This window comes from Cryptomeria japonica, unplaced genomic scaffold (genome assembly GCF_030272615.1).
Source record: "Cryptomeria japonica unplaced genomic scaffold, Sugi_1.0 HiC_scaffold_486, whole genome shotgun sequence".
NCBI classification, from domain to species: domain Eukaryota; kingdom Viridiplantae; phylum Streptophyta; class Pinopsida; order Cupressales; family Cupressaceae; genus Cryptomeria; species Cryptomeria japonica.
This window is the reverse complement of record NW_026729304.1, coordinates 79,480-94,661: the sequence shown is the minus strand read 5'-3', so window position 1 is coordinate 94,661 and position 15,182 is coordinate 79,480. Positions and strand designations below refer to the sequence as shown.

Genomic DNA, 15,182 nt, shown 5'->3' with positions numbered 1-15,182 from the left:
ACCAACATGCGAGCACTAGAGAAACTAAGATTGATCTAACAATAGTAGGTCTTATATGGCCTACCACTCCTTATTGAGAAACTCTTGTTTTACTTCAAATGACTTTTCACTACGGAAGAGGCTTGAACCAGCCACTGCAAGCAAAGGAGGATACAAGTAGGGAGTGTCCTCTAAATGGCTTTTCTTTTTTTGAACTAGAGTGGTGAGAACTATGATGAGGCTAAAGACCAGCTTATTGCAACTTTCATTTCTCTTTTCTCTTATGCAACTCCTATTGAAAATATTGAATGATAATGACTATACTATTGACAAATACCTTACAATAAACAATTAAATTCAGATTTTATTTTTTAAAGTATAGTATAACATCATGTAAACCAAAAATATTTTTCCAATACTTGATACAAATATATAATACAATAATTACTTACTACACGTATGTATATTATATTAAAGCATTAATCCTAAAACCGAATTTTAACAATAGTATTATATCTTAAATCAAACTACAAACTTTCACCTGCCTTAGCCTGTAATTAGAATCGTTTTCTCCCTTACCATTCATCAACGAACAACGATAATTACTAACGGTAGCATTGCGGTGCAGACGGAAAATAATACAAATCAAAACAAATGCTAAAACTTATAATTCTTGTGAACAAGAACAAATCAAAATTGAAGGTAAAACGTATATATCTTGTGAAACGTATAATTCTTGTGAACAACAATCGAAAAAAAGACAAATGATATAAGGCATCAACCTGATTTCTCGTATTAACTGTTTGAGGTGCTGAGTATTTATCGTTTATTTTGTGGTGTCCCATGCTCTAAATCTTGCAGTTCCCATGCATTACTCAGCAACAGAAACTCATACACAGTCCTCGTGATAAATACTAGCTTTATCCCACGACTAACAAGTCTATAAATTTAGCGCACAATTCTAAATTGCATATCAAAGAAAGAAGAGAATCCATATGGCCAAGGCAATGGAAACGCTTTTGGCAGTGGTGTTGTTGCTGTTTTGTGGTGAGTGGCAGGTGGTTCGTGGAGAATTCGATTACAGAGATGCTCTATCTAAGTCTATCCTCTTTCTAGAGGCCCAACGATCCGGTAAACTCCCACAATCCCAGCGAGTAAAGTGGAGAGGAGATTCTGGCCTCACAGATGGGAAGTTGCAAAACGTAAGTAGAAGCAGAAATAAATCCCTATTCAATTTATTTAGAAATAAAAATAGAAGTGGATCATACTATCATTCCAAATTGACTCCATACAAAATTTTATGTGCAACTCAACTGCAGGTTGATTTAGCTGGGGGTTACTACGATGCAGGCGATAACGTGAAATATGGGCTTCCCATGGCATTCACTATCACCACACTCGCTTGGGGCACACTGGATTATGGGAAAGAGTTGAAAGCTGCAGGAGAGATTCAGAATGCAAGGGACGCTATTAGATGGGGAACTGACTACTTTCTCAAGGCTAGTGCAACTCCAAATGAATTATGGGTTCAGGTAAAGAAATCTAATCTAAAATATTCAGCATTCATTCTTCAAGATTATGAAAAACTGACGAGGTTGATCTTGATGCATGAAATAGGTGGGTGATCCCCAGGCAGACCATAATTGTTGGGAGCGTCCAGAAGATATGGACACTCCTCGATCTCTTTACAAGATTGATAAAGACACCCCTGGATCAGAAATTGCAGCAGAAACGGCCGCAGCCTTGGCTGCCTCCTCCATTGTTTTCAGATTCACAAACCCTCGTTACTCACACCTTCTCCTCCAACGTTCTCAATCGGTATGTTTGGGTGCTCAAGTAAAATAGAAAACATAGCTGTTAACTAACACAGCAAAATCAACAAGTTTCATCCATCCATTTTGAGAAAAACCTTATACATCCATCTTCTTTCTAACCGGCCATTCATGTTTCCCTTCAGCTCTTCAGCTTTGCCGATCGATACAAGGGCACCTACGGAGGAGAGTGTCCATTTTATTGCTCTGTTTCAGGCTACAATGTAAGAAGACTTTGGTTTTCTCTTAACATATGCACTTGTAACCAGAATTTGGTTTTCTTTTAACATATGCACTTGTAAATATGATCTCAGGACGAGCTTCTATGGGCTGCATCTTGGCTATACAGAGCTACCAAATCCTCATATTATTCCAACTATATTATCCAGCACGACGATGTAAAGGCATATGTTAATGAATTCAACTGGGACCTCAAATATGCTGGAGTTCAAGTGCTTCTAACAGACGTAAGCGTAGACTGATTGGTGCAATTTTTTAAATAAAATGTAATATAAACATACTCTAGCTTAAAGCTAACTTATGCACTTCACCAACCAGTTATATTTCCAAGGGGAAGCTCAATTCTCAGCCTATAGAAGTAATGCAGAACGCTTTGTTTGTTCACTTCTTCCAGGCAGTCCCATTCGTTCTGTTAAAACCACCCCAGGTGAACTCTCTATCTCTTCACCAGTACCACTAACAATCATTCCTTTTTCTAGTCACAACCATATAAATCCTCTGTTACTACTCCTTTTCTAATCATAGCCCTCAAAATTCTCTTAGTGATATCTGTAATACAATTCTTTTGTTACAGGAGGTTTGTTGTATGTTAGAGATGGCGCCAACACTCAATATGTTACCAGTGCTGCTTTTTTGATGGCAAGATACAGTGATTTACTATCAGCTAAGAAGCGAACATTGTCATGCGGCAACACTCTCTTTAAACCCAACGACGTTATGGGCTTCGCAAAGCTACAAGTAAGCACACTACATTATCTGTTTTTGTATTTTGGAGCATACAATATAACGAATCCTAATCATATCCTTTGCAGATTGATTATTTATTAGGAAGGAATCCTCTGGGCATTTCATATATGGTAGGATACGGTTCCAAATATCCAAGGCAACCACATCACAGAGGAGCATCTGTAGTTTCCATTCATCAACAACCAAGGAAGATCAAATGCATTGAAGGTTTTATGAACTGGTTTCACAAAGATTCTTCCAATCCAAACACACTAATTGGGGCAATAGTGGGGGGCCCAGATAAATATGATCGTTTTGTAGACCTCAGGACCAAATCTAGCATGCTTGAACCTACAACATACATAAATTCTCCTCTTGTGGGTGTTCTTGCAAAATTGTACAGAATGACATGCAAAACTAACAGGCAGTGTTGATTTTCTTGGACATCAAAGAACTAGGAAAAATCTTTCCATCAATCATTGGAAATGACAGATTATGTTGCACTAGAGTATTTACAATTGTGGGAGGCTATATGAGTAAAGGCCCCCAAGATGAATCATGTCATTATTAACACAATAAAAATTATTATTTTCAAGTTACAGCTTTTATGTTGGTTCTAAAGTAAAAAATATATAAATCTATTTATGTTAGAATTAGAATTGAATATTATTAATAGTTTATGTTTTAATATAATAAAAAGGTGATATTATTAATTTTTTTGTTATGCTGATAGGTATTATACAATTTCATTAGGGGTAGTTAGAATTTGTATACATACAAATTTCTCCTTAAATCACATGGATGAACAATAATCATGGTCATTATTACTTGATTATGAAACTAGTTTACTTTTTAATATTGTTACAATTATTAATATGAAATTTAATATTGTTAAAATTGTTAATTTGAAATGTGTAATGTGCTCAAAGGTGTGATATGATTATATTAAGGATGGTGATAACTTGTGCACATACAAACTTTTTCTTAAATTACATTCATCAACAATAACCATTGTCATCAATTAATTATAATACTTTCACCCTCTAAAAAATGGAAATCCCCCATCCCATGTCTTCATTATTATACATGAGCCAAATTTATTTGTTGGATTGTACATTGTCTCTCACATTATTATACATCAACCAATTTATTTGTTGCATTGTACATTGTCTCTCGCACTTTTTTATCACAAATTCATAGGTGCTCAATGAAGCAATGCCTATTTACTCTAAAGCATATTTTCTAAACAATTTAATTCACTCATCTCACTATTTCTTTTAAATACAAGTAATAATAACTCAATGTGACAATAATTCTCGCAACAATAATATATTAATGAATAAAAACTCAATCGCCAATAAGTTGAAAACAGCAATTATGCTTTTACCATGAGCCCAAGTACCTTGGAAAGAAATAATAAAGCAATAAATAAAATGCATCATTCACATTATAGCCATCAACAAATGGCTGAAGAGAGAAACCCTTCACGCCGATGTGCAATTGGTTATGTAGCTTTTGAATACCACATTATTTTATTTTTCTAAAGAAAATATGATGTTTTATTTTCATTTTATATTTTCTTCCCCTACAAGTTCCCATTCATTCACCTGGTAATATATTGATTTACTTCTTATGATTTTGATTTTTTTTTAAATAATTGTTTACAATTTTATATTTATAGGTAATTCTTTTATTGACAAGTTGTGGAATGAGGGCCCACTCATATAAAAAATGGCATATAAAATAGAGAGTGAAATCTAATTGAAAAATGAGGAGAAAAGAAGAGGAAGAAGACAGAGGAAGTTGACAAAGTTTAAGTTTGCTAAAACATATTAACAAACCATCCTTCCAAAATTTGACTAAAAGTAACTTTGCTTTAATGTCAAAGGACAAAAAGACTTCACTATTTTTCTTTAATTTTCTCTTGGTAAGGAGTGCTTGAGAGATCCACTAAGAGGTCTTTCAAATAGAGGCTTGGGATTCCATTTTATATTTTTAAACCCTGGATTTCATACTTGGTCACTTATCAAGTTTACCAATGTTTAATCAAAATCGTACTCTTAGTCTAGCGTGATATTCATGATGTTAGGGCAAATAAATTCATCTTAATGGTCCAAAAATTCATTCAGAAAACAAATGCGCTACTTACATGAAACATGAAGGAGATCCTCATCTTCAAAAGGATGGAATTTTTCCTATTGAGAAATTTCCTTACTTTTAGAGGTTTGATGATTGCACTGGAAAGTCACCAAACAACACAATTCTACAACACAAGAGAGAACTATATTCATAGAAATAACCCCAACAACCATAGTAATAAAGGAATTTTGCAAGGAATAATTTAATAAAATCCAATTGTTTTGTCAAAATAAGTCAGGATTAGAGCTACCATTTTTGTAAATCCCTTTCTGGAGGTTACCAATATAAAGATTTGATATATATTTTGTATTGCAGCCCATAATTTTGAGCCCCATTTATTAAATCTAAAACAACACTCTGAAAGACCATAACGACTAGTATGCTGAAACCATGCACCATATAAAATTTAATTCCAACCATGTGTGATAAGGGCTCAAAGAAGTTAGCCATCATGCATTTTCTTGAATATATTTTTGCCCTATTAAGAGATCCCTCTTTAATTTCTATAAAAAATAATACACTTTATTGAGAAGGGTCTAAATGAGCATGTATAATTCCTCATAATTAAAAGAATATTTTAAAAGTGTAGCCAAATTGAGATATTCTCGATCCTATGTTGACGCAGTTGATGTAGAACCAAGTGATGACGTGAATAAAAGAGTTCTGAAATTTGGGATGCCTCTGAAGAAGGAATCTGCTCAAAGAACAAACTTGGTTCATTGTCAAAGATCTTACAGTTGTTTGATTCAAGACCTATTTTCATAGTATTATATAGACTAACATAATGGGGCTTCTTCAAAAGAAAAATTTAGGGAAAATACATCTATCCATCCCTTACCTTTAAACAAGTCATGCTTTTTCACAACCCTTTCAATATCATGATCAGTAGATACGAACCCGTACCTGACATATAGAACACAAATGGAACAGAGATCCATAATTCTGAAGCAAATCAAATGCATTAGATAGGAAAACAAAAACAACCTAAGAAGGAAAAAAAAATTGAGGAGCCTTCAGGTTAAGAACCTGTTCGCCCACTATAATAATGATCGCCCGCTAGATTGTCGCACAATCCCACTTGAAGATGTACTTCATATGCTTCGTTGTGTAGGACACATATGTTGGAAACTCACAGTTAGTAAATGTAACTCAAATGCATCAGTTCAAAGGATTATACTCTATTATTTAAACCACTAGTAGACAGAGAGAACAAAGAGAAAAAAATGATGAAACAAAATGTTCATTTTTCCCTCCTAAATCCATCTCCTCAAATGCCACCCAAATCTACGGAAACAGTAAGCTCAAAATAGAAATGTAATCATACAAGTGAGGTATTTGAAGTAGATTGAAGTAATTATTTTCTTACTTTCTTAACCTTTCCAGTGTCTAATCAAAACCTATTTCACATCAAAAAATCATTTCTATTTTCATGAGATGCGCTAGAAAAGTACCATGATTTCCTAAGGAAAAGCCACTTGACACTCAAATCAGAAAAAAGGAATTATAATCGACCTTAAATGGTGTTACTAATATATACATACATACATACATACATATATCTGTGTGTGTGTTTGTGTGTACGTGCGTGCACGCATGTACATACATACATATATATATATATATATATATATATATATATAAATATATATATATATATATATATATATATATATATATATATATATATATATATGTATGTATACATATACATATATACATATATATACATATATGTATGTATATAATCACTGTATAATAAAACAAATAATTAATTTCTTTAAAGTTTCATCCAATTTGTCATCCCATTATGGAGGCGAGATGTGGGCATATAAGGAAAGAAAGTAGACAAATGGTCCATTCAAGTTAAGCTAGGAGGTCAAATGACAAATGTACTTTCAAGTCCTTGAACTTAATGGATAGGCTCAAGGAACCTTATATGATCTCTCATGGGCTTCATAGCATGGATGAGTCATTGGGTAAATCCTCAAAGAAAACTCACATGTATTTATAATTATTAGGATTATGATTAGAATTGTCTTTATAACTTGTTGGACTGTATGTGTATCTTTTGATAACAAATTTGATTGCAAGTTATAAATCAAGACACTAAGTTGACAAATCTCTATTTCCAACACAATCCCAACACTTGTTCAGAATTTTAGGGACAATCAAATAGAGTCCTAATAGAAATTAGTGATTCTCATGATAGAAACAAAATAGTGGAAGATGACCAAAAAGAGGGCACAATAAAGTAGGTCAACCTTTGGAGACTCAATGTTTAACCAATTTCATTTGGATTGACCTGAAAACTCTTTCACAAAAGGATGCTTTTCCATAATTTCCAAGATAATAATCCTAGAGTCAAGTTTCCAAGACATATCTTAGATACAATCATCATAGATCTTAAAATCAAGAGGCTCAAAAGGAAAGGTGACCTTAATATCCCTAAGAGATAAAAGGTAGGGTTGATTTCCAGTTCTAATGAAGGGTAGGAAAAGTGAGAGAAAGAGGAATGTTCTCCCCATACATATAAGGAGGACACACAACCTCAACTTTATAATTTAACCATATGTCTAATGTGGGCTATTTTACCAATTTGGGATTCTAAAAAACACTATATATCTAATAAGGCTTCGAAACATTTTTTTGGTGTTGTGTATCAATATAGATGTAAAGGCTCCTTTATCAAAAGGGAGACTCTAGAGAGGTAGCTTGAGCTAAGGGTAGAAACATAGAACTAGAGTCCTTGTATTTTTGTTAGGGGGAACACAAATATTTAGATCGACCTCTCTGTGATCATTCCAATCTAACCATATTATTCTATAAAAATGGAAAATGCACGACAAGATTGTTTCCCGCAAGGAATTAGTAATTGTGTCAAGTAATAATTCATCAAAGATGCAACTATTGTGGACAACAGATAATGAGTCCACAATCATTTCCATGTGATTTCACTGCCTTAAATTCAACTCATTTCACTCTTACCCTTACGTTATTTACTCCTTAACACCCTATTGATTTTTTATTTTTTTAGGTCTTTCCCTACATAACAAATCCATTATTTCAATGACTGAAATTTCCTACATTAGCCACTGTTGACCACCCTATACAAAACACCTTTTCCATCTCAATGTCATTTTCCCTAATTCATTTTTCATTTATAATATTGCACTCGTCATTGACCAGCTTACACTTGGCAATGCATATTAAAAATTGATTTTTTTTTTTGGATTGGCTAGAACCTTTGAATATATCTCTAATATTAGAAAGCCACATAAGTCAAGCACATGTATAGTCAAACTAAGACAATAGTGAGAGACAAAAAATATGTAAATAAATAGCTTAATGCATTAACTCAATGAAATATTTAACTTAATAAGATATAAATTTATATTGAAATATTTTTTGTCATCTAGAATAGAAAGTTTTCTATCTAGGATAGAGACATGTGATGACCATACAAGATAGCACACAGGAACAAATCATATAAAAAGTACATAGTATTCACAAGTAAGGTTATCTAGAAAAAATATCTGCACTAACACCCTCCATGCACAACTACGTGGATACAAAGAGATTAGGGTCTTGAAAAGTACAAAGAAACCCTAACAAAGTTGTTAAAGAGAAAACACCTAGTGGGAAAGACTTCCCATTGATGTTGAAAGAGGATGGAAGTAGATTAACTCCATAATATGTTAATGAAGAAGTCTTGAATATTCATGCCTACCTTGATGTTGATCTTGAGTTATGACTAAAACTGATATATAGTAACAAGTACCACAAAGATTCAAGCACACTAACCATAATGAATGACCCTCAAACTAACATGTGACATGATGTAAATGAAATGACATATTCAAGATCATTAACCAAATGCTCTAAATATGAGATGTTATCTCAAATGTACTAAAATGTGTGATGTTATGAGTATGATGTGCTCAAGAAAAACTAAACAATCTAGATACAATTCATGCAAGTTGTCATCAAGAAGAAGATGATATGCAATTAAACTTTTTATGCATGAATCTTCTCTAGGATGGAACATTATTGAAGTTCAATTATTACAATACCCTCGAACCAGGCTTGACTTAGTACTTTATCATATTCATTTCTCAATTATTACAATACCCTCGAACCAGGCTTGACTTAGTACTTTATCATATTCATTTCCTCGATTAGCACTAACAATTTTTAAAATAATCTCTATAGTCAAATGGGATAAATGAAGCATGCAAAAAAAAAGTAGAACATACAATTACCAAGAATGAAAAGAAGCTTATAGTATGCAAAAACAAAATCCTTCTGGTCTTTACAACACGTATAGGAAACTAATCTAAACAATACATATGGGCTGCATAAGAATAAAAGGGCTTGTAGCACAACTAGCATCTCCAATTACTTGCATGATGGTTTTCGTGTCCTCTTCCTAAACCAATCATGACAGCTATATGAATTGGAACCTCAATACAATTTAACCCCAAATGCTTGATCTATGATATATCATAGCTCCAAATAAGAAATCATACAAGATAGAAGGAACACACATGTACCTTCCAATGTTTAATTTCACAGCTTACTAGATACCTCATAACAAGGTTAAAATAGGTGCAAACACCTCTAAAATTAGTTTATGGCAATAACATGTTATTGGGAAAAACTAATTTAGAGGTGTTTGCACATATTTCAACAAGTTATTGGACTAAACTACTTTTTATGATGTTTGAACCTATTTCGACCTTCTTTTCTACTATCTAGTAAGCTATGAAATTAAACATTGGAAGGTAGATGTGGTTTCCTTATCTTTATAAACTCCTCCATCTTGATAATGGATGATGGAGTATAATCTAAAATGTTGATGTGAAAAATATCTCACACAATTGAAATATAAATTGTGATATATAGTGAGATCACTCTTAGAAACAACAAACTAGTGCACGGTTCTCTTTCAATTAATCCCCCATGGTGTGTTCAACAATTTGTATCAAAGCAAAAATTGGAGAGCGATGCGGGACCGGGAGAAGGGAGAGACTTTGAATTTGAAATTAGGACTAGGCGGGAAACCCTGCAATGGACAAGCAAACCAAGGGGAGGGCGGAAAGGATGGATCTCAGGACTGCCTGATTCCTCTAAGCCAAATGGAAAGGACCTAGTGGATGGGAACCCAAAAGCTGGTGACAAGCCTCTCGATCCTGATGGGGGGGATGGAGCATCATGTGCTAGACACAGCCCAAGGAAGGGACCTATTTGTAGGGACAACGGTTGGTCGTAGACGTCTCTATTCGGTGTCAAACCGAGTGGAAAGTCCTCGCTACTCCCAGTTCATAATATCTCAGAACCAGAAAAGGGTAGATCTTCTATTGCAGTTCCAGACCCAGTAATTGAGCATAACATTAGCCTTATGGCAATGACTTGGGTTGGAAAAATTTTGTGCCCGACGCTGAATATTGATGTTGTTGGGACATTTGTGAAACATAAATGGACACATAAAGGTCAAGTGGAGATAACGGCTATATCCAAAGGTGCGTTATTGATGCCATTTTCATGTGAAGAAGACATGTTGAGGGTGCTTTGTGATGGTCCTTGCTTGATTGGAAAATCTACGCTTGCACAAAATGGTTGCCTAAGATGGACCTAAATGAGTTATTTTTTGTACAAGCTCCTGTTTGGGTCAGATTGTCGAGCCTTCCTCTAGAGTTATGCGTTGAGGATGTTTCAAAGGAATCGCTAGTTCCTTTTGGGAACTCTTATCTATGGATCCTATCACAATAGCTAGAAGAATACTTACCTTTGCAAGGATTTGTATGGGAGTTATGCAAGGCACGAATATGCCATTATCTATCAAGATTAACTCTAGATTGGGGAAGTGGATCCAACCTATAGAATATGAAAGTGTCCCTTTTGCATGTTTTCACTGCAAAAAATCGAGGCATAATTCTAGAAAATGTCCTCTACAGGTCGTCAAATAGAAAGAGAAGAAAGATAAGACAATGCAATGGAGAGCCAAAAAACCTTCTAAGCAACCGAAGATTGCTGAAAAAGAAAAAAATGGCAGAAGAACCCCAAAGTGTTAGCATCCCTGATACCTTCGAGCAACATGGGAAAACTAACATGGAAAAACCCAAAAACCAGATGGTTGAAGAAGGGAAAGAGGATCAAACAGGAAAATACGAGAGAGAACGGCAAAACACCAATCAGGAGGAACAATGAAGTGATACTCTGCAAGATGGAGAAATACAGGTGGTGTTGCAGACCAAGGAGGAAGCGGATTTGAATTGAATTGTGGAAAACACTAACAGAGATGGCCCTAGATCTGACTATGAGGAAGCCTAGAGGTTTTTGATCCTTGGAGGGATCTTGTGTGATAAAATTTAATTCAAACCATGTGTGATAAGGGCTCAAAGAAGTCAGTCATCATACATTTTCTTGAATATATTTTTGCCCTATTAAGAGATCCCTCTTGAATTTATATAAAAAATAATACATTTTATTGAGAAGGGTCTAAATGAGCATGTAGAATTCCTCATAATTAAAAGAATATTTTAAAAGTGTAGCCAGATTGAGATATTCTCAATCCTTTGTTGACGCAGTTGATGTAGAACCAGGTGATGCAGTGAATAAAAGAGTTTTGAAATTTGTGATGCCTCTGAAAAAGAAATCTGCTTAAAGAACAAACCTAGTTCATCGTCAAAGATCTTACAGTTGTTTGATTCAAAACCTATTTCCATAGTATTATATACACCAACATAATGGGGCTTCCTCTTCAAACATTTCTTAGGGAAAATTCATCTATCCATCCCTTACCATTAAACAAGTCATGCTTTTTCACAACCCTTTAATTATCATGATCAATAGATATGAACCCGACCATGACATATAGAACACAAATGGAACAAAGATCCATAATTCTGAAGAAAATCAAATGGATTAGATAGGAATACAAAAACAACCTGAGAAGGAAAAAAAGTTGAGGAACCTTTAGATTAAGAACCTCTTCGCCCACTATAATAATGATCGCCCTCTAGATTGTCGCACAATCCCACTTGAAGATGTACTTCATATGCTTCATTGTGTGGGACACATGAGTTGGAAACTCACAGTCAGTAAATGTAATTGAAATGCATTATTTCAAATGCTTATACTCTATTATTTCAACCAGTAGTAGACAAAGAGAACAAAGAGAAAAAAATGATGAAACAAAATGTTCATTTTTCCCTCCTAAATCCATCTCCTCAAATGCCACCCAAATCTACGGAAACAGTAAGCTCAAAATAGAAATGTAATCATACAAGTGAGGGATTTGAAGTAGATTGAAGTAATTATTTTCTTACTTTCTTAACCTTGCCAGTATCTGATCAAAACCTATTGCACATCGAAAAATCATTTCCATTTTTATGAGATGCGCTAGGAATGTACCACGATTTCCTAAGGAAAAGCAACTTGACAGTCAAATCAGAAACAAGGAATTATAATCGGCCTTAAATGGTGTTACCAATATATATTTCCCACACTACTTGGTAATCTTGCACAAATGTTGGAAAGATGCCACCTCAGTCATGTTGAAGAACACTTTTCCTATGATGTGAGAAGAATGACAGTCTTTTAAATCTTCACTACCATGCTTCATCTGAATGTGTTGTGTCTTATGTCTGTTAAATATGATGCATGCGTCAGTTCACCTGAAATAATCAGAACAAAATAAGGCTAATTAAATGGTTGTGACATGGCTAAGGGTGTCAATTCTTCATCCACGAGGATTTCTTCATAAATTAACAAAATTTCGCCCAAATTTAGCCAACATCCTTTATCGGCTAGGAAATCTTCTAATCCATTGGAAGATCCAAGTTTCCATCCAACCATCCTTATGATTGAAGGTTTTTGTCCTCACTGATGAGATAATGTAAAGCATTAGACAAATTCATCAAATCAATCATGCCTTTCTTCTTCCATCCAGTCTCCCTATAAAGAACTCCAAGAAGCATCTAGAACATTAGGTCGTCTTAGCTGATTAAAATGTTAATTATACTTTGGAGAACTTTATTATAATAAAGTGATATATATATATATATATATAATTTAATTAAAATAATTACATTAAATCATCATTTAAATATTTTTAATAATTTTTACCACTTAATAAACGTAAATTTAATAATAAATGTCACGTAAAAATTGGGAACATTACACTTTTTTGTTTTCAATTGATTTTTCTTGATGATTCATATTGTCCTGCAAATCTTTTTGAGTGATACTCAACTACTAATTTCTTTGTTACTACTACTTCTAACTTTCTTAGAGGCTTTTTTAGGACGAACCAATTCACTATTCAACTTTCACTATGATCCTTTGATATCATCACAAGTTGTGAAACTTGAACCAAGATATGTCTCTAAATTTCTTTCAAGAAGTGGGTTATCTCAATGGGAAAACCTTTTATCATCTATTTTGAAAATTAGCTTATCTCCAACCCAATGGAGAAATAGAAATAATGCAGGTATTATAAACTAGAAATAAGTTTCCTATTTAGACCATTCATATCAGTCTAATTCTAAATAATTGTCTTCTAAATTTACTTCATTTTTTATTCCCAGTTAGTGTCAACGTGTAATGTTCCCTTTTGGGATGATCCTAAATCTTTCCCTAAAATCAAATGTTCAATTAAAAATAAGAAATATAGAATATTAATTATAAATTTCCTTTCCAATGTAAACTTTGGTACTAACCCTACAAATATAGAATATAGAACTCCATTTCCCATAATCAACCATAATAGGGGTTGGAGAAGAAGCACGATAAGACACCTGGAACAGTCGCCATAACTAAGCCCAAGAGTGTGGAGCATCTAACGAGGAAAACTTGATACCTTGGCCCCAAGTGGCAGGAATGCTTCTCCATCCAACATGAGGTAAGCTACTTAAAAGGAGGACTTGTATCAACTCTCCAAACTGTGGTTGCACAATAGGGTTCCTGGAATGTTCGCCATAATTAAGACCAATGGCATGTAGCTCTATTCTTGGGTGTGAGAAAGTTACAATCACATGGGGAGCGGGGGGGGGGGGTGGTGGGCAACATTTTCTTGTTCAATGCACCTTGTATGTCTTATTAAAAAAGAATACACAAGTGTGAGACATCTATGATAGGAGAGGAATCATAGTATTCTTCATAATTATGAAAGGTAGTGATGATGACCTCTTGTCCTAGTTTATGAATAGCATGAAAAGTGGGAGATTTATGGTGGGTGGTATCAATTTAGAGGTTTCAGAAGAGATTATTGTCCGAGTGATTGCGTTGAAGTGTGATGGAAAAAAAGTCTCTCGAATAAGTAAACAAATTCTTATGAGGAGTGCATTTCAATGTTTCTAGAGAATGGTGAGGGACTAAAGAGACACTAGAATCGATTTAGAAAAGAAAACATTTCATTATTGTGAGGATCCATTACCTACCATTTGATAAAGTACTTCATATTGGAGGGACAATTTGTAACAATCCACAGGTACAATTTCCCCATTCTTAATCACTTAAGACATAATAAGCTTGTTAGTTATCCATTATTTTTATTTTCTTCCCTGGACAAGTGTTCTTTTTAAGATTTTTACCCGCCCTTATATAAGGGCTTCATTTATACCATTTACAATTACTGCTTGGATAAAACCCCACTCTCAACCCCACTGCACCGTATAATTCTCCTAATGATCATGACCAGAAGCCTCCTCATCCTAGTAGTTCCAAAAGGAAATTTTCCTCTAAAGATGAAAGACGCATCTCTCTCCCACGCCATTTTATTTGGATGTCTAATGGTTTGGGGTCATTCCTTACTTAATCTAATAAAAAACAACTAGAAACCATAGAAGATTGAGGAAACCAACATGCGAGCACTAGAGAAACTAAGATTGATCTAACAATAGTAGGTCTTATATGGCCTACCACTCCTTATTGAGAAACTCTTGTTTTACTTCAAATGACTTTTCACTACGGAAGAGGCTTGAACCAGCCACTGCAAGCAAAGGAGGATACAAGTAGGGAGTGTCCTCTAAATGGCTTTTCTTTTTTTGAACTAGAGTGGTGAGAACTATGATGAGGCTAAAGACCAGCTTATTGCAACTTTCATTTCTCTTTTCTCTTATGCAACTCCTATTGAAAATATTGAATGATAATGACTATACTATTGACAAATACCTTACAATAAACAATTAAATTCAGATTTTATTTTTTAAAGTATAGTATAACATCATGTAAACCAAAAATATTTTTCCAATACTTGATACAAATATATAATACAATAATTACTTA

The 15,182-nt window shown here is 34.1% G+C and overlaps 1 protein-coding gene across 1 annotated transcript; it reads left to right on the top strand.

Moving 5' to 3' along the window:
- Window positions 1–974: 974 nt before the first annotated feature.
- Window positions 975–10,164, top strand: LOC131053159 (endoglucanase 16-like). The gene is made up of 9 exons (XM_057987779.2): window positions 975–1,181; window positions 1,299–1,511; window positions 1,597–1,797; window positions 1,937–2,014; window positions 2,105–2,257; window positions 2,349–2,457; window positions 2,605–2,768; window positions 2,843–3,153; window positions 9,798–10,164. Exons 1-9 carry the CDS (start codon window positions 975–977, stop codon window positions 10,162–10,164), a joined length of 1,803 nt encoding a protein of 600 aa, XP_057843762.2.
- Window positions 10,165–15,182: the final 5,018 nt, after the last annotated feature.